Raw genomic sequence first — 27,149 nt, forward strand, 5'->3', positions numbered from 1 at the left:
TGTCTGGTGTAATGTCTGGTGTAATGTCTGGTGTAATGTCTGGTGTAATGTCTGGTGTAATGTCTGGTGTAATGTCTGGTGTAATGTCTGGTGTAATGTCTGGTGTAATGTCTGGTGTAATGTCTGGTGTAATGTCTGGTGTAATGTCTGTGTAATGTCTGGTGTAATGTCTGGTGTAATGTCTGGTGTCAATGTCTGGTGTAATGTCTGGTGTAATGTCTGGTGTAATGTCTGGTGTAATGTCTGGTGTAATGTCTGGTGTAATGTCTGGTGTAATGTCTGTGTAATGTCTGGTGTAATGTCTGGTGTAATGTCTGGTGTAATGTCTGGTGTAATGTCTGGTGTAATGTCTGGTGTAATGTCTGGTGTAATGTCTGGTGTAATGTCTGGTGTAATGTCTGGTGTAATGTCTGGTGTAATGTCTGGTGTAATGTCTGGTGTAATGTCTGGTGTAATGTCTGGTGTAATGTCTGGTGTAATGTCTGGTGTAATGTCTGGTGTACTGTCTGTGTAATGTCTGGTGTAATGTCTGGTGTAATGTCTGGTATGTTGGTAATGTCTGGTGCTAATGTCTGGTGTAATGTCTGGTGTAATGTCTGTGTAATGTCTGGTGTAATGTCTGGTGTAATGTCTGGTGTAATGTCTGGTGTAATGTCTGGTGTAATGTCTGGTGTAATGTCTGGTGTAATGTCTGGTGTAATGTCTGGTGTAATGTCTGGTGTAATGTCTGGTGTAATGTCTGGTGTAATGTCTGGTGTAATGTCTGGTGTAATGTCTGGTGTAATGTCTGGTGTAATGTCTTGTATGTCTGGTGTAATGTCTGGTGTAATGTCTGGTGTAATGTCTGGTGTAATGTCTGGTGTAATGTCTGGTGTAATGTCTGGTGTAATGTCTGGTGTAATGTTCTGGTGTAATGTCTGTGTGTGCATTTACAGGGTTGGGTGCAAAACAAAGCATTCCACTGTAACTAAGGACATGTGACAATAAAGTATCGTAGAATCATTGGAGATGCACCCGGCTCCTGCCCAGCACCAAACCACCCACACTCCCCCCTCCCCCTCCCACCTACCTCCCCACCCCTCCCCTCCCCACCCCTCCCCTCCCCACCCCTCCCCTCCCCACCCCTCCCCTCCCCCACCCCTCCCCACCCCCTCCCCTCCCCTCCCCTCCCCACCCCTCCCCTCCCCTCCCCACCCCTCCCCCTCCCCTCCCCACCCCTCCCCTCCCCACCCCTCCCCTCCCCTCCCCTCCCCTCCCCACCCCTCCCCACCCCTCCCCACCCCTCCCCACCCCTCCCCTCCCCACCCCTCCCCACCCCCTCCCTCCCCTCCCCTCCCCACCCCTCCCCTCCCCTCCCCTCCCCCACCCCTCCCCTACACTCCCCTCCTCTCCACTCCCCTCTCCTCCCATCACCACCCCCTCCCCCCTCCCCCTCCACCCCCCTCCCCCCCCCCCCACCGGTCCCCCGTACCTTCTCTCCGGGGGTGGCTGAGATCCTCCACACACAGTGGGTGAAGGGTGGGTAGGTGTGTGGGAACCCTGGGCTGGAGAAGTTGCCGGCAGAGTCCTGCAGGCTCTGGCCACAGGCTGCAACACAAAGCCCGGTCACGCCGCCATTACACACCGCAGACGAGGGGGCATTAACGTGGGGGGGGGAGCGGGGGGTGCACACTGAGGCCAAGGACCACAAGGGCACGGGGGGTGGGGGGTGGAGCGAGTGAGAGGAGGGGTCGGAGGAGAGAGTGTGGAGGCCTGAGGAAGGAATGTGGCTAGGGGTTGCCAACTGTCCCGTATTAGCCGGGACATCCCGTATATTGGGCTAAATTGGTTTGTCCCGTACGGGACCGCCCTTGTCCCGTATTAGGCTTGGGGGGACGCTGTAGGCCCGGACGCTGTAGGCCCGGACGCTGTAGGCCCGGACGCTGTAGGCCCGGACGCTGTAGGTCTGGACACTGTAGGCCTGGACAGTCTAGGTCCGGAGGCCCAGGCGCCGCCTAACGGAGGTTGCGTGGCAACCCGCCTCCCGGCCCGGTCGGCCACCATTGGTGGAGCGGGAAGCATGTGGCCGCTGGCTGGGTGAGGTCATGTGGGGCGCGGGGTTGGTGACGTCACGTTGTCCCTTATTTGGAAATGAGAAATTTGGCAACCCTAAGTGTGGAGAGAGTGAGGGGCCAAGGGAAAGGGAGAAAGTGAGGGCCTGGGGGGCATATCCCATATGGACGGGCCCATATCCCATATGGACCGGGGCCCATATCCCATATGGACGGGCCCATATCCCATATGGACGGGCCCATATCCCATATGGACGGGCCCATATCCCATATGGACGGGCCCATATCCCATATGGACGGGCCCATATCCCATATGGACGGGCCCATATCCCATATGGACGGCCCATATCCCATATGGACGGGCCCATATCCCATATGGACGGGCCCATATCCCATATGGACGGGCCCATATCCCATATGGACGGGCCCATATCTCTTTAAACCTGTCCTATCCATGTACCTGTCTTTGAAATGTTTACTTACAAAAATTTTAAGGGGTTGGACAGGCTAGATGCAGGAAGATTGTTCCCGATGTTGGGGAAGTCCAGAACAAGGGGTCACAGTTTAAGGATAAGGGGGAAGCCTTTTAGGACCGAGATGAGAAAGTTTTTTTTCACACAGAGAGTGGTGAATCTGTGGAATTCTCTGCCACAGAAGGTAGTTGAGGCCAGTTCATTGGCTATATTTAAGAGGGAGTTAGATGTGGCCCTTGTGGCTAAAGGGATCAGGGGGTATGGAGAGAAGGCAGGTACGGATACTGAGCTGGATGATCAGCCATGATCATATTGAATGGCGGTGCAGGCTCGAAGGGCCGAATGGTCTACTCCTGCACCTATTTTCGATGTTTCTATGTTTCAACTACCTCCTCTGGCAACTCGTTCTATACACCCACTGCCCTTTGTGTGGGAAAAGCTGCCCTTTTTTGCGTAACATTTAGACAGGTACATGGAAAGGACAGGTTTAGTTAGAGGGATATGGGCCAAACGCAGGCAGGTGGAACTAGTGTAGATGGGGCATGTTGGGTGGTGTGGGCGGTCGGTAGTGGGCAGGTGGAACTAGTGTAGATGGGGGCATGTTGGGCGGTGTGGGCGGTCGGTGTGGGCAGGTGGAACTAGTGTAGATGGGGCATGTTGGGTGGTGTGGGTGGTTGGTGTGGGCAGGTGGAACTAGTGTAGATGGGGCATGTTGGGCGGTGTGGGTGGTTGGTGTGGGCAGGTGGAACTAGTGTAGATAGGGCATGTTGGGCGGTGTGGGTGGTTGGTGTGGGCAGGTGGAACTAGTGTAGATGGGGCATGTTGGGCGGTGTGGGTGGTTGGTGTGGGCAGGTGGAACTAGTGTAGATAGGGCATGTTGGGCGGTGTGGGCGAGTTAGGCTGAAGGTAGACACAAAATTCTGGAGTAACTCAGCGGGCCGGGCAGCATTGGGAGAGAAGGAATGGGTGACGTTGTGGGCTGAGACTCTTCTTCAGACTGATTTCAAGGGACATTGTCCCCGCCCCCTCCCCTGACATCAGTCTGAAGAAGAGTCTCGACCCGAAACGCCACCTATTCCTTCTCTCACGATGCTGCCTGACCCGCTGAGTTACTCCAGCATTTTGTGTCTACCTTCGATTTATACCAGCATCTGCAGGTTTTTTCCCTGCACAGTTGGGCTGAAGGGCCTGTTTCCACGCTGTGTGACTGACTGTGACTCAGAGCTGATGTCTGAGGAAGGCCAGTTCCGAGTAGACACCTGTCAACATCAGTCACACAGCTGGAGGGGAGGGGGCTCTCTGCTTTGATCCGGCCTTTTACAACAACGCCAGAATGCTACAAGCAATTAAGGCAACATAACGAGGGGAAATGATGAGCGAGCGTTTGAGTGGAGCTGGGGGCAGCCGATTAGTTTCTCGCTGACAGGCGGCTGGCAGCAATGAGGTGGAGCAGCTCACTGAGATCAGATGCCTGGCTGTGTGTGTGGGGCTGGGGTTATGAGCAGCTCGTCAGTGGGAGACTCTGAGACTGCCCGGGGCTGTCCACCAGCGATCCCTGCAGCAGTGGGCGGGCACCAGGCGGAAGAGGGGTTAAAGGGCAACGGTACAGGGTTAGGAGTTAAAGGGCAACGGTGTAGGGTCGGGGTTACCTGGGCAACGGTACAGGGTCGGGGGTTACCTGGGCAACGGTGTAGGGTCGGGGGTTACCTGGGCAACGGTACAGGGTCGGGGGTTACTGGGGAAAAGGTACAGGGTCGGGGTTCCCTGGGCAACGGTACAGGGTTGGGGGTTACCGGGGAAAAGGTACAGGGTCGGGGGTTCCCTGGGCAACGGTGTAGGGTTGGGGTTACCTGGGCAACGGTACAGGGTCGCGGTTACCTGGGCAATGGTGTAGGGTCGGGGGTTACCTGGGCAACGTTGTAGGGTCGGGGGTTACCTGGGCAACGGTGTAGGGTCGGGGTTACCTGGGCAACGGTACAGCTTCTTGGCTTGGCTGATGTCCCCTTCACTCAGCTTCACTCTCTGCCCAATGGTTGGTCTCAAGCCTTGGTCATCTCTCCGTGGTAAGATGGTGTCCAGGAAAATGCCCCTGTGGAATGAACACAGGGCACCCGGCAGTGAACACGGTTGTAATTGGCTTCGGTAAAATTGTAAATGATCCCTGGTGTGTCCCGGTTCTCTAGCGCTGTAAGGCAGCAACTCTACCGCTGGGTCACCCTACTGCTATATATTTAGATGAGCTGCAGAATTGGGCAGGGGAATGGCAGACGCTGTTTAATGTGAGTGAGTGTTAGGTGTTGCAGTGTGCTCGGTGGTACGTTCATCGCCTTTGTACTTTGTCCCTTTTACCTTAAATCTACGCTCTCTAGTATTTTATCATTCCACCTGGGAAAAAGGTTCTGACTGTGGGAGGTTTCTGAGAGATGAGAATTGGGATAGACCTACCACAGATGTTCGGCTCACTGCCTATAGTTTCCAGACTTTTCCTTGCAGCCCTTCTTAAATAGAGGCACAACATTAGTCACCCTCCAGTCTTGGCACCCTGGCACTCTCCCGTCTGAAATAAAACCCACCAGCACCCTCTGCTTCCTTCCATGAAGCCAATTATCCATCCATTCAGCTATCTCTCCTTGAATCCCATGCGATCTAACCTTCCAGAGCAGCCTACCATGTGGAACCTTGTCGAAAGCCTTGCTGATGCCCATGTACACAACCTCTATGGCTTTGCCCACGTTGATCTTTTTGGTGACCTCCTCAAAAAACTCAATCAGATCCATAAGACACGACCTCCCATTCACAACATTGTGCTGACTGTCCCAAATCAGCCCGTGTCTATCCAAACAATATAGTTCTCTGTATTTTCTCTCAGTCTTTACAATCCGGAGAGAATGTGTCCTTGCAATACTCTCTACCCGACAAGTTACAAGCAGCCGTGCTATGGAACGGAACCATTGTAGCTTAGTCTAAAGATACAGCGTGGAAACAGGCCCTTCGGCCCACTGAGTCCACGCCGACCAGCGCTCACCCCGTATACTGGCACACTCCCACACACAAAAGGGACAATTGACCATTTTATCAAGCCAATTAACCTACAAACCTGTACGTCTTTGGCATGTGGGAGGAAACCGGAGCACCCGGAGAAAACCCACACAGGTCATGGGGAGAACATAGAAAATAGGTGCAGGAGGAGGCCATTCGGCCCTTCGAGCCAGCACCGCCATTCATTGTGATCATCCACAATCAGTAACCTTTGCCTGTCTTCTCCCCTTGATTCTGCTAGCCCCTAGAGCTCTATCTAACTCTCTTTTAAATCCATCCAGTGATTTGGCCTTCACTGCCCTCTGTGGCAGATAATTCCACAAATTCGCAACTCTCTGGGTGAAAAAGTTTTTTTTTCACCTCAGTTTTAAATGGCCTCCCCTTTATTCTTAGACTGTGGCCCTTGGTTCTGGACTCCCCCAACGTACAAACTCCGTACAGACAGTACCTGTAGTCAGGGTCGAACGGGGGTCTCTGGGGCTGTGAGGGGCAACTCTACCGCTGCGCCACCGTGCCTCTCCTTTCAGGAGGTTTGGAGGGTGCAGGACTTCCAGACAGTCCACTGAACTACTCCCCACAAATTAAGCCAGGGATGGGGGCTACCACAGTGTGGAGGTCCAGCCCCTGTGCGTGGGACCGGTGGGATGTGGCCTGGGGCATTGGGACAGAGTGGGCCGGGAGGGGGAGATGGGACCTCGAGAGACCTCGAGAGCCTTGTTACAGTTGAGAGAAGGTGTGCGAGACGAAATCCAGGCAACATGAAACCGACCTGGAGAAGGTGTTCCTGGCGTAATGCATAATGCTGTCGAAGTCATAGATGTCTCCCAGCGAGTTTACCTCTGCAGGCTCCATCTTCAGGAAGTTGTATTCCTGCCCTATGACACAACAACACATGGCGTTACTGTAGAACTGTAGAGGGGCCGCACGGTGGCGCAGTGGTAGAGTTGCTGCCTCACAGCGCCAGAGGCCCGGGTTCCATCCTGACTACGGATGCTGTCTGTACGGAGTTTGTACGTTCTCCCCGTGACCTGTGTGTGTTTTGTCCGGGTGCTCTAGTTTCCTCCCCCACTCCAAAGACGTGTAGTTTGTAGGATAATTGGCTCGGTAAAATGGTAAATTGTCCCAAGTGTGTAGATTAATGTTATTGTGTGGGGATTGCTGGTTGGTGCAGGCCCAGTGGGCCAAAGGGCCTGTTTCCACACTGTTTCTCTAAACTAATCAAAAGCTGTCACTAGGAACTGCACGCGCGCGCACGCTTTGTAACGATCATGTTCACAAGTGATGGGTGCAGAATGAGGCCATTCAGCCCATCAAGTCTACCCTGCATTTCAATCATGGCTGATCTTTCTTTCCCTCTCAACCCCATTCTCCTGCCTTTTCCACATAACCCCTGACACCCGTACTAAACAAGAATCTATCTATCTCTGCCTTAAATATATCCATTGACTTGGCCTCCACAGCCGTCTGTGGCAATGAATGTCACAGACTCACCACCCCCTGACTAAAGAAATTCCTCCTTTAATTCTGAGGCTATGACCCCCCCCCCCACACCCATGACCTATTCAGTGAGTTTCAATGAGGTCCCCCCTCATTCTTCTAAACTTAATAATGGGGAAATATTATTCAGTGAAGATGTTTACTCTCTTACGGGGGTCTCGCTAAATCACCTGAGACATTGACCCCACTGAGCTGGCTCACAGTTAGGGTGCAGCCTGGAACTCACTGACCTCCTGCACTTCACTCAGAGTTAGTCTGTATTCTTTAGTTTAGATCGAAACATAAAACATAGAAAATTGGTGCAGGAGGAGGCCATTTGGCCCTTCGAGCCAGCACCGCCATTCATTGTGATCGTGGCTGATCATCCACAATCAGTAATCCGTGCCTGCCTTCTCCCCATATCCCTTGATTCCGCTAGCCCCTAGAGCTCTATCCAACTCTCTTTTAAATTCATCCAGTGAATTGGCCTCCACTGCCCTCTGTGGCAGAGAATTCCACAAATTCACAACTCTCTGGGTGAAAAAGTTTTTTCTCATCTCAGTTGTAAATGGCCTCCCCTTTATTCTTAGACTGTGGCCCCTGGTTCTGGACTCCCCCGACATTGGGAACATTTTTCCTGCATCTAACTTGTCCAGTCCTTTTATAATTTTATATGTTTCTATAAGATCAGCTCTTATCCTCCTAAATTCCAGTGAATACAAGCCCAGTCTTTCCAATCTTTCCTCATATGACAGTCCCGCCATCCCGGGGATTAACCTCGTGAACCTACGCTGCACTGCCTCAATAGAAAGGACGTCCTTCCACAAATCAGGAGACCAAAACTGCAGTTTAGTTTAGTTTTGTTTAGAGATACAGCATGGAAACAGGCCCTTCAGGCCACCGAGTCCGTGCCGACCAGCGATCCCCCTGCCCACTACTTCTGTCCTACACACTTAGGGGATCATTGTCGTGTAGGATAGTGATCGGTGGTCAGTGCAGACTCGGTGGGCCGAAGGGCCTGTTTTCATTGATCTCGTATTGTGGGAAGTCAGATGAATTCAGGCATAAACAGGATTAGTTGAGGTGAAATTATGTGTTGCGTAGTGGATAAAACGTTTTGATGAGATGATTGGCAGGGTAATATAGTAGATGCTGTGGGCGTAGACTTCCAGAAGGATGTTGAAACGTTATGGGGCAGCACGGTGACGCAGCGGTAGAGTTGCTACGTTACAGAGAGCCCGGGTTCAATCCTGACTACGGGTGCTGTCTATACCAAGTTAAACTGACCACTGCCTGCATGTGATCCATATCCCTCCATTCCTGCACATCTATGTGCCTATCTCAGAGGCTCTTCAACACCACCATCGTAGCTGCCTCCACCACCACCCCTGGCAGTACGTTCCACACACCCACCACCTGCTGTGTAAAACAAAACTGCCCCACACAGCCCTTTCACCTTAAAGCTATGTCCTCTAGTCTGACATTTCCACTCTGGGAAAATAATTCTGGCTGTCTACACTACCTCTGCCTCTCATAACTTTATAATACTTAGATCATAAGGACATGTCATAAGGAATAGGAGGAGAATTGGGCCATTTGGCCCATCAAGACTACTCCGCCATTCAATCATGGCTGATCTATCTCTCCCTCCTAACCCCATTCTCCTGCATTCTCCCCATAACCCCTGACACCCGTACTGATCAAGAATCTATCTCTGCCTTAAATATATCCACTGACTTGGCCCCCACAGCCGTCTGTAGCAAATAATTCCACAGATTCACCACTGTCTGACTAAAGATGTTAGGGAAGGAGGGAGATACAAATGGAGAGAATTAGAATGATTGACAGAATCACACGGAATCTTCCAGCACTGCCTCTGGGTCTTGGTCAAGCCAGGTGTAATGTGCAGCTGTTGTAATGCCCAGATGTTTCAGACACAGTGATTTCTCTCTGTCAGACCAGTCTCTCGAGTGTAGAGTGGATGTGCCTCACACAATCTCTGCACCAGGTTGTTCCTGGACTGTACAGAATGAGGGGCAGTGTGTGGTGGCTGTGGGGGGCCGTACATGGGGTGGGGGCCACGGGGGGCCGTGCACGGGGTGGGGGCCGTGGGGGGGCGTGCACGGGGTGGGGACCACACACGGGGTGGGGGCCGTGGGGGGGCGTGTACGGGGTGGGGGCCACGCATGGGGTGGGGGCCACGGGGGGCCGTGCACGGGGTGGGGGCTGTGGGGGGGCGTGCACGGGGTGGGGGCCGTGGGGGGGCGTGCACGGGGTGGGGGCTGTGGGGGGGTGTGCACGGGGTGGGGGCCACGGGGGGCCCTGCACGGGGTGGGGGCCACGGGGGGCCCTGCACGGGGTGGGGGCCGCGGGGGGCGTGCACGGGGTGGGGGCTGTGGGGGGGCTGTGCACGGGGTGGGGGCTGTGGGGGGGCGTGCACGGGGTGGGGGCTGCGGGGGGCGTGCACGGGGTGGGGGCTGTGGGGGGGCTGTGCACGGGGTGGGGGCTGTGGGGGGGCGTGCACGGGGTGGGGGCCGCGGGGGGGTGTGCACGGGGTGGAGGCTGTGGGGGGGCTGTGCACGGGGTGGGGGCCACGCATGGGGTGGGGGCCGCGGGGGGGCGTGCACGGGGTGGGGGCTGTGGGGGGGCTGTGCACGGGGTGGGGGCTGTGGGGGGCTGTGCACGGGGTGGGGGCTGTGGGGGGGCGTGCACGGGGTGGGGGCCGCGGGGGGGTGTGCACGGGGTGGGGGCTGTGGGGGGGGTGTGCACGGGGTGGGGGCCAGCAGCCACTGCCGTACCTGGCTGCATGTGGTACTGGATGATGCTGGGGTGGGGTGGGGGGTGGGGCATGGAGCGGGGTACAGGGGTGGGTGGTACCTGGCTGAATGTTCACCCAGATGATGCTGACGTGGGGAGAGGGGAGTGGGACGAGAAGTGGGGGGAGTGGGGGGAGGGGGGTACCAGGGCGGGGGTACCTGGCTGCATGTTGTACTGGATGATGCTGACATCGGGAGTGGGGAGGGGGGGTTTGGGGTACAGGGGTGGGGGTACCTGGCTGGATGTTGTCCCAGATGATGCTGATGTGGGGAGGGGGGTTTGGGGTACAGGGGTGGGGGTACCTGGCTGGATGTTGTCCCGGATGATGCTGACGTGACCGTCCCGGTCGGGCCGGGTGTGTTCGTGCCAGAAGCCGATCACGTGACCCAGCTCGTGCACCACGATGCCAAACTTGTCGCAGTTTTTGCCGATAGAGATGGCCTGCGGGCCCCCCCCACGCCGGCCCACGAAGGAACAGCACCTGGGTACAGAGGGGGGGGTCAGCACCCAAACCCACACCCCCCCATACACACCTCCCCCCACCCATACACACCTCCCCCCACCCACACTGTCCCACCACACCCCACCTTTCCCACACTGTTACCACGCACCTCCTCTATTTGGGAGTCTACCTGAGTCCCACTGCAGGGACCTGTAAGACCCTACAGGGCGGCACGGTGGCGCAGCGGTAGAGTTGCTGCCTTACAGCGCTTGGAGCGCCGGAGACCCGGGTTCGATCCCGACTACAGGTGCTGTCTGTGCGGAGTCTGTACGTTCTCCCCGTGACCTGCATGGGTTTTCTCCGAGATCTTCAGTTTCCTCCCACACTCCAAAGATGTACAGGTATGTAGGATAGTGTTAGTGTGCGGGATCACTGGTTGGTGCGGACTTGGTGGGCCGAAGGGCCTGTTTCTGTGCTGTATCTCTAAACTAAACTAAACTAAACCTGGCGGATGAACTGGCAGGACCTAGAAACGGAGGTTGTCGGCCTGGCTGGTCCACTGGGGCGCTGGTCCGTGGGTGTGGGGGTGTGGGAGGGTGTGGTGGGTGTGGGCGCTGGTCCGTGGGGCGCTGGTCCATGGGGCGCTGGTCCGTGGGGCGCTGGTCCGTGGGGCGCTGGTCCGTGGGGCGCTGGTCCGTGGGGCGCTGGTCCACTGGGGCGCTGGTCCGTAGGTGTGGGGGTGTGGGAGGGTGTGGTGGGTGTGGGCGCTGGTCCGTGGGGCGCTGGTCCGTGGGGCGCTGGTCCGTGGGGCGCTGGTCCGTGGGGCGCTGGTCCGTGGGGCGCTGGTCCGTGGGGCGCTGGTTCGTGGGGCGCTGGTCCGTGGGGCGCTGGTCCGTGGGGCGCTGGTCCGTGGGTGTGGGGGTGTGGGAGGGTGTGGTGGGTGTGGGCGCTGGTCCGTGGGGCGCTGGTCTGTGGGGCGCTGGTCCGTGGGGCGCTGGTCCGTGGGGCGCTGGTCCGTGGGGCGCTGGGGCGTGGGGCGCTGGTCTGTGGGGCGCTGGTCCGTGGGGCGCTGGTCCGTGGGTGTGGGGGTGTGGGAGGGTGTGGTGGGTGTGGGCGCTGGTCCGTGGGGCGCTGGTCCGTGGGGCGCTGGTCTGTGGGGCGCTGGTCTGTGGGGCGCTGGTCCGTGGGGCGCTGGTCCGTGGGGCGCTGGGGCGTGGGGCGCTGGTCTGTGGGGCGCTGGTCCGTGGGGCGCTGGTCCGTGGGGCGCTGGTCCGTGGGGCGCCGGTCTGTGGGGCGCTGGTCCGTGGGGAGCTGGTCCATGGGGCGCTGGTCCGTGGGGCGCTGGTCCTTGGGGCGCTGGGGCGTGGGGCGCTGGTCCGTGGGGCGCTGGTCCGTGGGGAGCTGGTCCGTGGGGCGCTGGTCCGTGGGGAGCTGGTCCGTGGGGCGCTGGGGCGTGGGGCGCTGGTCCATGGGGCGCTGGTCCGTGGGGCGCTGGTCCTTGGGGCGCTGGGGCGTGGGGCGCTGGTCCGTGGGGCGCTGGTCCTTGGGGCGCTGGGGCGTGGGGCGCTGGTCCTTGGGGCGCTGGTCCGTGGGGAGCTGGTCCTTGGGGCGCTGGGGCGTGGGGCGCTGGTCCGTGGGGCGCTGGTCCGTGGGGTGCTGGTCCTTGGGGCGCTGGGGCGTGGGGCGCTGGTCCTTGGGGCGCTGGTCCGTGGGGAGCTGGTCCTTGGGGCGCTGGGGCGTGGGGCGCTGGTCCGTGGGGCGCTGGTTCGTGGGGCGCTGGTCCGTGGGGCGCTGGTCCGTGGGGCGCTGGTCCGTGGGGCGCTGGCCTCAGGTTGCTTTCCTACCAGGGCAGGGTGTTGGTCATCAACCAACTGGTGGCCTCCATGCTCTGGTTGACCTCGGCCACCTTTGCTGGGGTCATCCAGAGAAAGTTGGTGGACTTCTTCTGGGGCAGTGGCAAGCACTGGGTCTGTGCAGAGGTCCCGAGTCTCCCGATCGAGGAGGGCGGGCAGTCGCTGGTGTGCATCCACACCCAGCTGGGAGCTCTCCGTCTCAGGACCCTGTAGAGTTACCTGTACACAGAGCGTCCTCCCATCCTCCCAGGTGGCACGTGCTGGCAACGCACTGTCTCCAAGGGGGGCGCTGCCTTTGAGGAGGTACGCGGGTACCGATGGTGGGTGACAGCCGTGCTGTCCTGCTGTGGATGCCCGGCTTCTACCGGGACTTGCTGAGAGTCTGGAACTTGGTTGCTGTTGACCGGGCCCCCCCTCCGCTGGCGTACGGCGACGGACCGGGTGTGTGAGCGGCCCCCACTTGTCTCTCCCCGCTGGGTGTCTGGGGGGCCCGGGCGTGTGCGGGTCCGGGCTTGGGGGGGGCCCGGGCGTGTGGGGGTCTGGGCTTGGGGGGGGCCCGGGCGTGTGGGGGTCCGGGCTTGGGGGGGGCCGGGCGTGTGGGGGTCCGGGCTTGGGGGGGGGCCCGGGCGTGAGTGTGGCCCCCCCTTGTCCCGCCCCCCTGGGTGTCGGAGGGCCCCTCTCCTCCTCCACACCCTGCACTTCCTCGCCCCGGTCCACCGTCCCGTCCCTACACTCAGTGGCGCTCGCTGTTACCCCCAGTCGCGAGGGGCAGGGGTGGGGGGTTCCTCTACGCAGGGATTCTGCCCCTCTCTATCGGGGACCTGGGGTGGGGGGCACTGCACCGAGGAGTCCCCCTGCAACCTGTTCCTCGCGCGGTTCACAGACTCGCCAGCCGCCTGCCACTGCTGCAGGCTGGAAGAGTCTGGGTACCACGTGTACATGGAGTGTGTGAGTCTGTGTACCACGTGTACATGGAGTGTGTGAGTCTGTGTACCACGTGTACATGGAGTGTGTGAGTCTGTGTACCACGTGTACATGGAGTGTGTGGGTCTGTGTACCACGTGTACATGGAGTGTGTGAGTCTGTGTACCACGTGTACATGGAGTGTGTGAGTCTGTGTACCACGTGTACATGGAGTGTGTGAAGTTGCAGCCCCTGTTCCAGTATCTCGTGGGCTGCTGCCCGCCACTCACCCACACGGTCGGTAGGTGAAGACGATGAAGCTGTCTTCGGTCAAACGCTCCACAAAGGTGACGCAGGTGTGCCTCTCCCAGTGCCTCATGGCTTGTTTAAAGATTGCTCGCTGGGTTCCTACATCGACCCAAACAAAGAGCTGGCTCAGTCGGGTCACTCACAACACACAGAACGTACAACGATAATCACAAACCTCCCCACAAACCTCCCCACGTTAGAGTCAGGAGTTTAGTTTAGTTTAGAGATACAGGCCCTTCAGCCCACCGAGTCCACAATGACCAGCAATCACCAATTCTATCCCACACACTAGGGACAATTCATAGAAGCCAATTAACCTAGACACCTGGGATAGACACAAAGTGCTTGAGTAACTCAGCAGGTGAAGCAGCATCTCGGGAGGAAAAGGATGGGTGATGTTTGAGGTCAGGACCCGACATCAAACTGGAAACATCCTTTTTCTCCAGAGATGCTGCCTGACCTGCTGGGTTACGCCAGCACTCTGTGTGTATCTTGTTATAAACCAGCAGCAGCTGTTCATTGTTTCTGCAACCCACATACCTGTCCGTCTTTGGAGTGTGGGGGGAAACCGGAGCACCCGGAGAAAGCCCACACGGGTCACAGGGAGAAAGTGGAAACTCCGTACACACCTACTACATTCACATCCAAGCTGTTAACTCACTGTTTGAGTTGTGCAGCACTGAAACAGGCCCTACAGTGGGCCCATGAAACAGGCCCCATAGTGGGCCCATGAAACAGGCCCTACAGTGGGCCCATGAAACAGGCCCCATAGTGGGCCCATGAAACAGGCCCCATAGTGGGCCCATGAAACAGGCCCCATAGTGGGCCCATGAAACAGGCCCCATAGTAGGCCCATGAAACAGGCCCTACAGTGGGCCCATGAAACAGGCCCTACAGTGGGCCCATGAAACAGGCCCTACAGTGGGCCCATGAAACAGGCCCTACAGTGGGCCCATGAAACAGGCCCTACAGTGGGCCCATGAAACAGGCCCCATAGTGGGCCCATGAAACAGGCCCTACAGTGGGCCCATGAAACAGGCCCCATAGTGGGCCCATGAAACAGGCCCCATAGTGGGCCCATGAAACAGGCCCTACAGTGGGCCCATGAAACAGGCCCTACAGTGGGCCCATGAAACAGGCCCTACAGTGGGCCCATGAAACAGGCCCCATAGTGGGCCCATGAAACAGGCCCTACAGTGGGCCCATGAAACAGGCCCCATAGTGGGCCCATGAAACAGGCCCCATAGTGGGCCCATGAAACAGGCCCTACAGTGGGCCCATGAAACAGGCCCTACAGTGGGCCCATGAAACAGGCCCTACAGTGGGCCCATGAAACAGGCCCTACAGTGGGCCCATGAAACAGGCCCCATAGTGGGCCCATGAAACAGGCCCCATAGTGGGCCCATGAAACAGGCCCTACATTGGGCCCATGAAACAGGCCCTACAGTGGGCCCATGAAACAGGCCCCATAGTGGGCCCATGAAACAGGCCCCATAGTGGGCCCATGAAACAGGCCCCACAGTGGGCCCATGAAACAGGCCCTACAGTGGGCCCATGAAACAGGCCCTACAGTGGGCCCATGAAACAGGCCCCATAGTGGGCCCATGAAACAGGCCCTACAGTGGGCCCATGAAACAGGCCCTACAGTGGGCCCATGAAACAGGCCCTACAGTGGGCCCATGAAACAGGGCCTACAGTGGGCCCATGAAACAGGCCCTACAGTGGGCCCATGAAACAGGCCCTACAGTGGGCCCATGAAACAGGCCCTACAGTGGGCCCATGAAACAGGCCCTACAGTGGGCCCATGAAACAGGCCCTACAGTGGGCCCATGCCAATATCCCTGCCCGTCCACACCTATACCATTTGCCCACACTGGGTCTGCTATGCCGTGCCTATTTCAAGTGTCATCTTGGTCAGCATGCACGAGATGGGCCGAAGGGCCTTTCCCCCTGCCGTATGACTGTACAATGACTCTTATCACCATGTGTCTCTGAAACGCAGTGATCTCTGCAGACTCCACCACCTCCTCTGGCAGCGTGTTCCATGTCTCAACCCCTCCCCTCAGAACCCTCTATACCCCCCGACCCATGCCCCAGCAGGTTCAGCTACTGCCCACCTGCCCATCGCTGTTCATCATGCCTGTCTCAAAGCCTCAAACACCACTATGGTATCTACCTCCACCACCACCCCCTGGCAGCACGTTCCAGGCCCCCACCACTCTCTGTGTAAAACAACTTGCCGCGCATATCTCCATGAAACGTTCCCCCTCTCCCCTTGTAGTCCTGCCCTCTAGTGGTGAACATCTCCACCCTGGGGTAAAGCTTCTGTGTCCACTCTATCCATGCCTCATATACATCTGTCAATCTCCCCTCAGCCTCCGACGTTGCAGAGAAATCAACCCAAGCCTGTCTCATCTCTCCCTGTAGCTGGAATGTGCCCTGATCCAGGCAACATTTAGGTAAACCTCCCCTGCACCCTCTGCAAAGCTTCCACATCGTTCCTGTAACTGGCCGACCAGAACCGCACGCAATACTCCAAATGCAGACTAACCAAAGTCCTCTACAGCGGTAGAATTGTGGACAGGAGCCTTGGGACCTTGACCCAGAGGCAGAGGTAGAAGGGGAGATGGCTGGTCTACGTGGACTCGGTGGGCCGAAGGGCCTAGTTTCTGCGTTTCTCTCAAGTCTAAAGCAGATCTGTACAGTGAAAATAGACGCAAAATGCTGGATTAACTCAGCAGGTCAGGCAACATCTCTGGAGCAAAGGAATGGGCGACGTTTCAGGTCAAGACCCTTCCTCAGAGGGTCTCCAGAGATGCTGCCTGACCCGCTGAGTTACTCCAGCATTTTGTGTCTATCTTCCATTTAAACCAGCATCTGCAGTTCTTTCCTGCACATTGTGTCCAGTGAAAGTTTGGCCCACTTCCAGACTCACACTGACCAGTGAAGTTCCCTCCTATCACGTAGGGAATGACTCCCTCGGGCCAGATGCGCTCCACCCTCGAGGTGGCTGCTCGCTCCACTCTGCTCCGGGAAGCTCCGACTTGCCCACTCATCGCTCTCCCGATGCCGGGACCACCTGCAAGGACAGGGGAGCAGTGACATTACAGCAGGCACCATCCCCATTCTACAACGTTTCTGCTTACTTGCACCATCTCTGTGGCACGGTGGTGCAGCGGTAGAGTTGCTGCCTTACATCGAATGCAGCGCCGGAGACCCGGGTTCCATCCCAACTACGGGTGCTGTCTGTACAGAGTTTGTACGTTGTTGCTGCCAATCCCACCTGCCCTGTTTTACCCCCTTGTTCCACATTATCAGTGTTCCACACAGTCTCCTTTGGACTTCAAAAGAATTTGTTGTCGGTACAGTGCAGACGGTGGCACAGCGGTAGAGTTGCTGCCTTCAACACCAGAGACCCGGGTTCCATCCTCACTACGGGCGCTGTCTGTACGGAGTTTGTACGTTCCCCCCGAGACCATGTTATAGGAAAGATGTTGTCAAGCTTGAAAGGGTTCAGAAAAGATTTACGAGGATGTTGCCAGGACTAGAGGGTGTGAGCTGTAGGGAGAGGTTGAGTAGGCTGGGTCTCTATTCCATGGAGCGTAGGAGGATGAGGGAAGATCTTATAGAGGTGTACAAAATCATGAGAGGAATAGATCGGGTAGATGCACAAAATCTTTTACCCAGAGTAGGGGAATCGAGGACCAGAGGTCACAGGTTCAAGGTGAAGGGGAAAAGATTTAATAGGAATCCGAGGGGTATCTTTTTCACACAGAAGGTATTGGTGTATGGATCAAGCTGCCAGAGAAGGTAGTTGAGGCGGGGAGGGAGGTAGGGAGGGAGGGAGGGAGGGAGGGAGAGGAGGGGGAGGGGGGGGAGGAGGGAGAGAGGAGAGGAGGGAAGGAGGGGAGAAGGGGAGGAGGGAAGGGGAGGGAGGGAGGGGAGGAGGGGAGGAGGGAGGGAGGGTGGGAGGAGGGAGGGAGGGGGGAGGGGGGGAGGGGAGGGGAGGGGGAGGAAAGGGTGCTGCACCAATGCAGGTGAGGTTTGGGCTCAACGGGTCCACTTGGACTTGTGTGTCTATCTATCTAACATTTGAAAAACATTATATTTTCAAACATTGGGAAATTATAAATCCCAACGTTTAAGAAACAGTTGGACAGGTACATGGATAGGACAGGTTGGAGGGATATGGACCAAGCGCAGGCAGGTGGGACTAGTGTAGCTGGGACATTGTTGGCCGGTGTGGGCGAGTTGGGCCGAAGGGCCTGTTTCCACACTGTGTCACTCTATGACCTGTGCGGGTTTTCTCCAAAATCTTTGGTTTCCTCCCACACTCCAAAGATGTGCAGGTTTGTGGGTTCGTTGAATATGGTAAAATTGTAAATGGTCCCTAGTGTGTAGGATAGTGCTAGTGTAGTGCTAGTGTAGTGCTAGTGTACAGGGTGATCGCTGGTCGGTGCAGACTCGGTGGGCCGAAGGGATTGTTTCCACACTGTATTCCTAAACTAAAAAAAACTAAACTAAACTAAAGTGAACTAATTACCAATAGCTCCTGTGACCATCCTGGAGTTATCTGCACATCCTCACGCCAATTCCCCGGAGCTGAATATAAACCAGTGACATTTACAGGGTGCGGGCATGTTTAGAACAAGGAACAGTACTGCACAGGAACAGTACTGCCCTTCAGCCCATAATGTCCATGCCAAAACAATGCCATGATAAACTAATAATCTGCCTGCAAATGATCCATATCCTTCCATACCCATCTATATACTAGAACTCTCGTTTGTTTGTTTGTTTGTTCCTGAACTACAGCCAAAACGGTCCACGATAGCGCGACAATTCTAGGCCCACCTTACTCACCGTCGTCCCTTTGGTGCTAACGGAAGAAGTGAAATCGGTGTTATATTTTTAAAGTTATTCACATTTTAAAGTTTAAATCTATCTCCTAGGGAGGGAGGGGGAGGGGGAGAGGGTGGGGAGGGAGAGAGGGAGGTGGGGAGGGAGAGAGGGGGGAGGGAGGGAGGGAGGGGGAGGAGGATAAGGGGGATTGGGGGGATGGAGTGGGGAGAGGGGAAGGAGGGGAGGGGAAGGGGGAGGGGAGAGGGAGGGGTTGTGGAGGAAGGTTGGGAGGGAGGGGGAGGAGGGGAAGGAGGAGGGGGGGTGGAGGGGGAAGGGGGAAATGGAGGAGATGAGGGTGCTGTACCAATGCAGGAGAGGTTTGGGCCCAACAGGTCCACTTGGTCTAGTGTGTCTATCTAAATGTCTCTCGAATGCCCATGTCTCCACCAGCATCCCTGTCGGCCTATTTCAGGTGCCCACCACTCTGTGGGAAAATCTTGCCCGGCACATCTCTGTACAAATAAGGCATCATAAAATGTGGATACGTAGAAACATGGAACTGCAGATGCTGGTTAATACACGGAAGGACACAAAGTGCTGGAGTAACTCAGCGGGTCAGGCAGCATCTCTGTAGAACATGGATGGGTTGACGTTTTGGGTCGAGACCATTCTTTGTAAACTGCGCCCCATTTCACTGGGCTGTGCTGTTCCTGTCTCCTTGCGTGAGGCCTTGAGTCCGTGTCAGGCCCCACCACAGTCTGCAGCAGAGCGGTACTTACCCGGTGTGTGGCCGCTCCTGACCATTCCCTGTCCCGTCAAATCTGTGCTTCCGTCTCCATGGAAATATCTCAGATCCTCTTCATCCAGAGCAATATCCCCCCAGAAGGCCACTGGTAAAACAGGAGTGTTAATGAGTGGGCTTCCACACCTGGCAATGTGGTGTACAACGGAGGGTGACGACCGACTATAGAGTCAGAGTCATACAGCATGGAGACAGGCCCTTCGGCCCACCCTGCCCATGCCACCCTAACCCTAACCCATCTACACTAGTCACACATTTGACCCTCTAAACCTTTTCTATGCCAACACATTGTGATTTGTTTTTGTAAACCAGCATCTGCAGTTCCTGTGTCTACTTCATTTGACTCTGGACAGGCCACATTTGGAGTATTGCATGCAGTTCTGCATTTACTTTACACTTTTCACTGTGGAAACAGGCCCTTTGGCCCACTGAGTCCGTGCCGACCAGCGATACACTAGCATTATCCTGCACATACCAGGGACAATTTCCAATTTTACCGAAGCCAATAAGCCAACAAACCTGCACGACTTTGGAGTGTGGGAGAAAACCAGAGATCTCGGTGAAACCTACGCGGTCACGGGGAGAACGTACAAACTCCATACAGACAGCACCTGTAGTCAGGATCGAACCTGGGTCTCTGGTGCTGTGAAGCAGCAACTAAACCACTGTGCCAATGAATGGAAGTGTTATTTTCTCCTTGCTTTGACGAAGTTTCATTTATAAAGGGGTTTATCTTCACAAATACGAGCAGCACACTGTGGCATAGCGGTAGAGTTGCTGCCTCACAGCGTCAGAGACGCGCGTTCCATCCTGACCACGGGTGCTGTCTGTACGGAGTTTGTATGTTCTGCGTGGGTTTTCTCCAGGAAGCTCTGGTTTCCTCCCACATCCCAAAGATCAGAATCAGAATCAGAATCAGAATTACCTTTATTGTCATCCAAAAAAAACAAGTCTTTTGGACGAGATTTCGTCACCCACAGTCCAACAGTAAGAGCAATAAAATAAGCAATTACACACACAATCACAAACCAACACAAAACAAAAAAAGAAACATCCATCACAGTGAGTCTCCTCCAGTCCCCTCCTCACTGTGATGGAAGGCCAGAATATCTTTACTCTTCCCCTGCCGTCTTCTCCCGCGGTCAGGCTGTTGTAGTTGCCACGTTCCAGGCCGCGCCGGACGGTGAAAGGTTTGTAGGTTAATTGGCCCTCTGTAAATTAACCCTAGTGTGTAGAGACTGGATGTAAAAGTGGGATAACATAGAACTAAAATATAAGTGTCTTCACACTTCTGTACCTCTTGCCTGATGGGAGAGGGGAGAAGAGAAAGTGACCGGGTTGAGACTCCAAGTGTAGATGGAGTCAATGGAAGGGAGGTTTGTTTGTGTGATGGTCTGGGCTGTGTCCACAATTCTCTAATATTTTGTGGTCTTGGATGGAGCTGTCCCTAAACCGTGCTGAGATGCATCCTGATAAAATGCTTACAACGGAGCATGTGTGGACGTGGGGAGAGTTATTTCTTGCTGGTGTTCTGGCCCACATCCCAAAAATGTGCAGGTTTGTAGATTAATTGTCCTCTGTAGATTGTGCCTAGAGTGTAGGTACACGGTAGAATCTGGGGGGGGGGGGGGGGGGTTGATGGGAATGAGGGGAGCTTTAAAAGCTTTAGATGTGTAGAAAGGAAAAGATTAGTGAATACAAATGTAGGTCCCTTACAATCAGAGACAGGGGAATTTAGAATGGTAAACAAGGAAATGGCAGAACAGTTAAACGAATACCTTGGTACAGTCTTCACTAAGGAAGACACAATCTCCCAGAAATACTACTGGACCGAGCGAGGATCTAGTGGGAGGGAGGAACTGAAGGGAATCCACATTAGTCAGGAAATGGTGTTGGGTAAACTGTTGGTACTGAAGGCAGGCAAGGCCCCAGGACAACCAGCATCCCCAGTCCCTCCCTACACGACCTTCCTCACTATCCACACCATCTACTTTCCAGTTACCCCAAAAAAATTACTAATCACACCTCATACATTCATATCAACGTTGTTTAAAACACATAGATAATATTTATGTCATCCAATCCCTGTGGAACCCCAAAGGCCCATGTTGGTCAATCTGAAACATCCTCCCACCCCACCCTCTGCCTCCTGGCACCAAGCCGATTACTGATCCAATTCACAAGGTTGCTTGTGCCTTTGCCTTTATCTTCCCATGTGCCTTTATCTTCCCATGTGCCTTTATCTTCAGTCATCAATCAGGACCTTTAAATATACTGTACCTTATTAATGTGTAGGGAAAAAAACTGCACAAAAAGACAGACACAAAATGCTGGAGTAACTCAGCGGGTCAGGCAGCATCTCGGGAGAGAAGGAATGGGTGACGTTTCAGGTCGAGACCCTTTTTTTCTCCAGAGATGCTGCCTGACCCACCGAGTTACTCCAGCACCCTGTGTCCATGTTCTCCAGAGATGCTGCCTGACCCACCGAGTTACTCCAGCACCCTGTGTCCATGTTCTCCAGAGATGCTGCCTGACCCGCCGAGTTACTCCAGCACTTTGCGTCTGTCTCCAATATTCGTTGTCATCCAAGATTGCCTAATCTTGCCATCTTTGCCTTTCACCATCGCGCTGGATCTGAACTCTTACTAACTTTTATATTAGCTGTTATTTTAGCCCCAGCCCACAGTTATGTCCCTACTGTGTGAAGATAGTGTTAATGTGCGGGGATCGCTGGTCAGGTGCGGACCCGATGGGCGGAAGGGCCTGTCTCCGCGCTGTATCTCTAAACTAAACTACTGTGCACCTTTATTTGAGGACCACCTTCATCCCTTACCATAACTAGCTTGAAACTTACTGAATTATTGTCACTGTCCCCCGCTGCACTTCCATTATCTGCCCGGTTTCACTTCACGAAGCTGCAAACAGGTATACTAACCATCTCAGTATTCCGGGGATAGTCCCATTTGCCTGCATTTGGCCCATTGCCCTCTAAACCCCATCCTATCCATATATATTAGGGTGGCACAGTGGTAGAGTTGCTGCTTTACAGCGCCAGAGACCCTGGTTCGATCCTGACTACGTACAGAGTTTGTATGTTTACCCAGTGGACTTGGGTTTTCTCCGGGTGCTCTGGTTTGCTCCCGCACTCCAAAGACGTGCAAAATTTACAGGTTAATTGGCTTGGGTAAATTGTAAATTGTCTCTCGTATGTAGGATAGTGCTACCGTATCGCTGGTCGGCACGGACTCGGTGGGCCGAAGGGTCTGTTTCTGTGCTGTATAATCTAGAGTCCGTGTCTGTCCAAGTGTCTTTGTAATATTCGGAATTCCTCTGGTTTATGTCAGCTGTCCTTCTGAAAAGGGACAACATTAACCGAGCAGGAATGGAACTACAGATACAGGATTAAACCAAAGATGGACCCGGAATGTTGCAGTAACTCAGCGGTTCCGGCAGCATCTGTGGAGAGAAGGAATGGGTGACGTTTCAGGTGGAAACCCCTCTTTACCATTAACATTAACTATTCTCCAGTCTTCTGGTGTCTCACCCGTGGCCAAAGAAGATGCTAAACTCTCCAAGGCAAGAGGGTTTTGTTGTCAGGTGCAGAGGAACGGAATCAGCAGCAGCGGACAACAGGTTTGTAAATAGATAATAATAATAATAATAATGAATGAATGAATAAGTTTATTGGCCTGGTATATGCACGTACAAGGAATGTGCCTTGGTGCCCCGCTCACAAATGACAACACAAACATACAGTTAACAATTAAGAATAAACCATAAACACATCAAAACAATAAGGATACAACATTACGGCGAAACATGTGGGTGAAAATAAACCAGAGCAGAAAAAGAAACTTTGCTTATTGAGTAGACAAACAAAAAACAGTTCAATAAATGTGTAGGGAAAAAACCTGCAGATGTTGGTTAAAATCGAAGGTAGGCACAAAAAACTGGAGTAACTCAGCGGGTCGGGCAGCATCTCTGGAGAGAAGGAATGGGTGAGGTTTCGGGTCGAGTCGACCCATTCCTTCTCTCCAGAGATGCAGCCTGACCCGCTGAGTTACTCCAACTTTTTGTGTCTACTCACAGTTCAATAAATAACAGATGTGGACTACCTTCTGAGTGAAACAGGCGCCCACAAGCTCCATCTTAATTCTCTCACATGAAGCCTGCGTCCTCTAGTTTGGTGCTGGGACTGTGAGCGTGAGCGTTATCCGCACCCCCCATGATCTTGTACACCTCAGTAAAGTCACCCCTCAGCCTCCTGCACTTCAAAGAGACAAGCCCTGGTCTATCAGCGGTAGAGTTGCTGCCTCACAGCGCCAGAGACCCGGGTTCCATCCTGACTGCGGGGGCTGTCTGTACGGAGTTTGTACGTTCTCCCCGTGACCGCGTGGGTTTTCTCCGGGTGCTTTGGTTTCCTCCCACAGTCCAAAGACGTGCCGGTTAGTGGGTTAATTGGATTGGTATAATTGTAAATTGTCCCCAGTGTGTGTAGGGTGGTGTTAGTGTGTAGGATGGTGTTAGTGTGTGTGGTGATGTTAGTGTGTGGTGGTGTTAGTGTGTGGTGGTGTTAGTGTGTAACGATGTTAGTGTGTAATGATGTTAGTGTGTGGTGGTGTTAGTGTGTGTGTGGTGGTGTTAGTGTGTGTAATGGTGTTAGTGTGTGTGGTGGTGTTAGTGTGTGGTGATGTTAGTGTGTAATGGTGTTAGTGTGTGGTGATGTTAGTGTGTGGTGGTGTTAGTGTGTGTGTGGTGGTGTTAGTGTGTGGTGGTGTTAGTGTGTGTGGTGTTAGTGTGTGGGGTGGTGTTAGTGTGTGTGGGGTGGTGTTAGTGTGTGGTGGTGTTAGTGTGTGTGGGGTGGTGTTAGTGTGTGTGGGGTGGTGTTAGTGTGTGTGGTGTTAGTGTGTGTGGGGTGGTGTTAGTGTGTGGTGGTGTTAGTGTGTGTAAAGGTGTTAGTGTGCGGTGATCGCTGGTCGTTTTTGCGCTGTATCTCTAAAGTAAACGAACCACCACAAAACCAGGCGGCGGTCCCGGGCCGGTGGCCGCTTCACTGTCCGGGGCTCAGCTTCTGGCCGCAGAGCGGGAGCGGGAGCCGGGGATCAGCGGCCGGACAGAGGGAGCGGACAGGGCCGTGACTGACCGGCGCCGGGTGCTCGGAGCCCACACAGGGAACGGCCGGCACGGACACACGAGTGACCGGTAGCGGCGGCCCGACCCCGCGGCGACATCCCCGCCCTCCGACACCCCGGACATCCCCGCTCCTCTGGCGCTACACCCGCACCACTCCGGACACCCCACTAATCGGATATACCGGACACCCCGCTAACACCGCCTCTCCGGACATCCCCGCTCCTCTGGCCGCTACACACGCACCGCTCCGGACACCCTACTAACCGAACACCCCGCTAACCCCGGACACCCCGCTAATCGGATATACCGGACACCCCGCTAACCCCGGACACCGCCCCTCCGGATATAATGGACATCCCGCTAACCCCGGACACCGCCCCTCTGGACACCGCCCCTCCGGATATAACGGACATCCCGCTAACCCCGGACACCCCGCTAACCCCGGACACCGCCCCTCCGGACACCGCCCCTCCGGACACCGCCCCTCCGGACACCGCCCCTCCGGACACCGCCCCTCCGGATATAACGGACATCCCGCTAACCCCGGACACCGCCTCTCCGGACAACCCCACTAATTGGATATACCGGACACCCCACTAACCGGACACTCCGGACAAGCTCGTCACCGGACCCCCCCCCCCCCCCCCCGGGCCCGCACTCACCCGCCTTGCAGGGGTCCAGGTAGCGGCCGGTGTCGGCGGCGGCGGCGGGTCCCGGGGCGGCGGGCAGCGAGTGGCCGCACAACACGAGCAGCAGCAGCAGCAGCAGCGGCTGGGGCAGGAGGAGGCGGCGGAGCCGGAGAACCATCGCGGGGCGGGGAGAGACGGGGTGCGGGTGTCCAGGGGGGGGTGCGGGTGTCCAGGGGGGGGTGCGGGTGTCCGGAGGGGGGGGGGTGCGGGTGTCCAGGGGGGGGGGTGCGGGTGTCCGGAGGGGGGGGGTGCGGGTGTCCAGGGGGGGGGTGCGGGTGTCCGGAGGGGGGGGGGTGCGGGTGTCCGGAGGGGGGGGGGTGCGGGTGTCCAGGGGGGGGGTGCGGGTGTCCGGAGGGGGGGGGGTGCGGGTGTCCAGGGGGGGGGTGCGGGTGTCCGGAGGGGGGGGTGCGGGTGTCCAGGGGGGGGTGCGGGTGTCCAGGGGGGGGTGCGGGTGTCCAGTAGTCGGGGGTGCGGGTGTCCAGGGGGGTGCGGGTGTCCGGAGGGGGGGGGGTGCGGGTGTCCGGAGGGGGGGGGGGTGCGGGTGTCCGGAGGGGGGGGGGGGTGCGGGTGTCCGGAGGGGGGGGGGGTGCGGGTGTCCGGAGGGGGGGGGGTGCGGGTGTCCAGGGGGGGGTGTGCGGGTGTCCAGTAGTCGGGGGTGCGGGTGTCCAGGGGGGGGGGTGCGGGTGTCCAGTAGTCGGGGGTGCGGGTGTCCAGGGGGGGGGGTGCGGGTGTCCAGGGGGGGGGTGCGGGTGTCCGGAGGGGGGGGTGCGGGTGTCCAGGGGGGGGTGCGGGTGTCCAGTAGTCGGGGGTGCGGGTGTCCAGGGGGGGGGGTGCGGGTGTCCAGTAGTCGGGGGTGCGGGTGTCCAGGGGGGGGGGTGCGGGTGTCCAGTAGTCGGGGGTGCGGGTGTCCAGGGGGGTGCGGGTGTCCGGAGGGGGGGGGGTGCGGGTGTCCGGAGGGGGGGGGTGCGGGTGTCCAGGGGGGGGGGTGCGGGTGTCCAGGGGGGGGGTGCGGGTGTCCAGTAGTCGGGGGTGCGGGTGTCCAGGGGGGGCCGGGCATGGAGCTCTCCGCTGCCCGTCTGTCCCGGTCAGTTCACGGGCCGTCACTGAGCGGTGTCTCCGCTCCCCCGGCGCCGCCAATCTCCGCCCATCGCCCGCAGCGGGTCCGGGATAGGAGGCAGCGCCGCCCGCAAAGCCCGGCCCGGCCCGGCCCAGATCAGTGGCCAGGGCGGACCCGGGACACGACACGGGTCAACACAGAAAATAGGTGCAGGAGGAGGCCATTCAGCCCTTCGAGCCAGTACCGCCATTCATTGTGATCATGGCTGATCCTCCACAATCAGTAACCCGTGCCTGCCTTCTCCCCATACCTCTTGATTCCACTCGCCCCATGAGCTCTATCTAACTCTCTCCTAAATCCATCCACTGCCCTCTGTGGCAGAGAATTCCAGATTCACAACTCTCTGGGTGAAAAAGTTCCTTCTCACCTCAGTTTTAAACGGCCTCCCCTTTATTCTAATGAGTCGGTGTGGGCAGCGCGGAGACCCGGGCCAAGCCAGGACATTCAGTGTGACCCGGCCCGGCCCGGGCCAGTGTAGCGAGAGCAGGACAGGACAGGCCTGGAATGGGGTGGACCAGTATGGCCAAGGTGAGCCGGCCCGGCACAGCACGGCACGGGTCAGTGTAGGAGGGCAGGAGTCTCGGGACAGGACAGACCGGTCAGGGTGCTGGAGTAACTCAGCGGGTCAGACAGCATCTCTGGTAAACATAGATAGGTGAAGTTTGGGTCGAGACACTTGTTTAGACTGATTGTGTAGCTTCCCCCCACTCACTCAGTAAGTCTGACTCATTCAGGCTCACTCAAGAACCCAGTCTGAAGAAAGGTCTCGACCCGAATCATCACCTATCCATGTTTACCAGAGATGCTGCCTGACCCACTGAGTTACTCCAGCGTTTTCTGTCATCCCACTATATTCTGCACGCTATATTCTGTTTATTTTCTCTTTTGTATGACCTGACGTGGTCACATATGATATGATTTGCCTGGACGGCATGCTAGGTTTTCACTGATCTCAGTCTACATGACAATAATAAACCATTATCCCTCGTGATTCTACATATCTCTAAGGTCACCCCTCAGCCTCCTACACTCGAGGGAAAGAAATCCCACCCTACTGGTGTCTATTTAGACTCAAGAGTTCCTGTCCTGATAACATCCTTGTGAATCTCCTTTTCATCCCTTCCAGCTTAATGACAACTTTCCAAAAGCACAACAATGCACATTATACAAAGTGCGGTCTCACCAATCACTTGTACAGCTGCA

The 27,149-nt window shown here is 56.3% G+C and overlaps 1 protein-coding gene across 1 annotated transcript in view; it reads right to left on the minus strand.

Annotated features, from left to right (window-relative positions):
* The window catches only part of LOC144609935 (tolloid-like protein 2), a 59,643-nt gene extending 34,696 nt beyond the window's left edge, over positions 1-24,947 (minus strand). The window contains exons 1-8 of the mRNA XM_078428341.1: positions 24,803-24,947; positions 18,985-19,095; positions 16,305-16,442; positions 13,345-13,462; positions 10,159-10,337; positions 6,333-6,438; positions 4,489-4,613; positions 1,470-1,587 (exon numbers count right to left, since the gene is read on the minus strand). Coding sequence (XP_078284467.1) covers positions 1,470-1,587; positions 4,489-4,613; positions 6,333-6,438; positions 10,159-10,337; positions 13,345-13,462; positions 16,305-16,442; positions 18,985-19,095; positions 24,803-24,947 — 1,040 coding nt within the window. The remainder of the gene's footprint in view (positions 1-1,469; positions 1,588-4,488; positions 4,614-6,332; positions 6,439-10,158; positions 10,338-13,344; positions 13,463-16,304; positions 16,443-18,984; positions 19,096-24,802) is intronic.
* Positions 24,948-27,149: the final 2,202 nt, after the last annotated feature.

The sequence above is a fragment of the Rhinoraja longicauda genome, chromosome 35 (genome assembly GCF_053455715.1).
Source record: "Rhinoraja longicauda isolate Sanriku21f chromosome 35, sRhiLon1.1, whole genome shotgun sequence".
Lineage (NCBI taxonomy): Eukaryota > Metazoa > Chordata > Chondrichthyes > Rajiformes > Arhynchobatidae > Rhinoraja > Rhinoraja longicauda.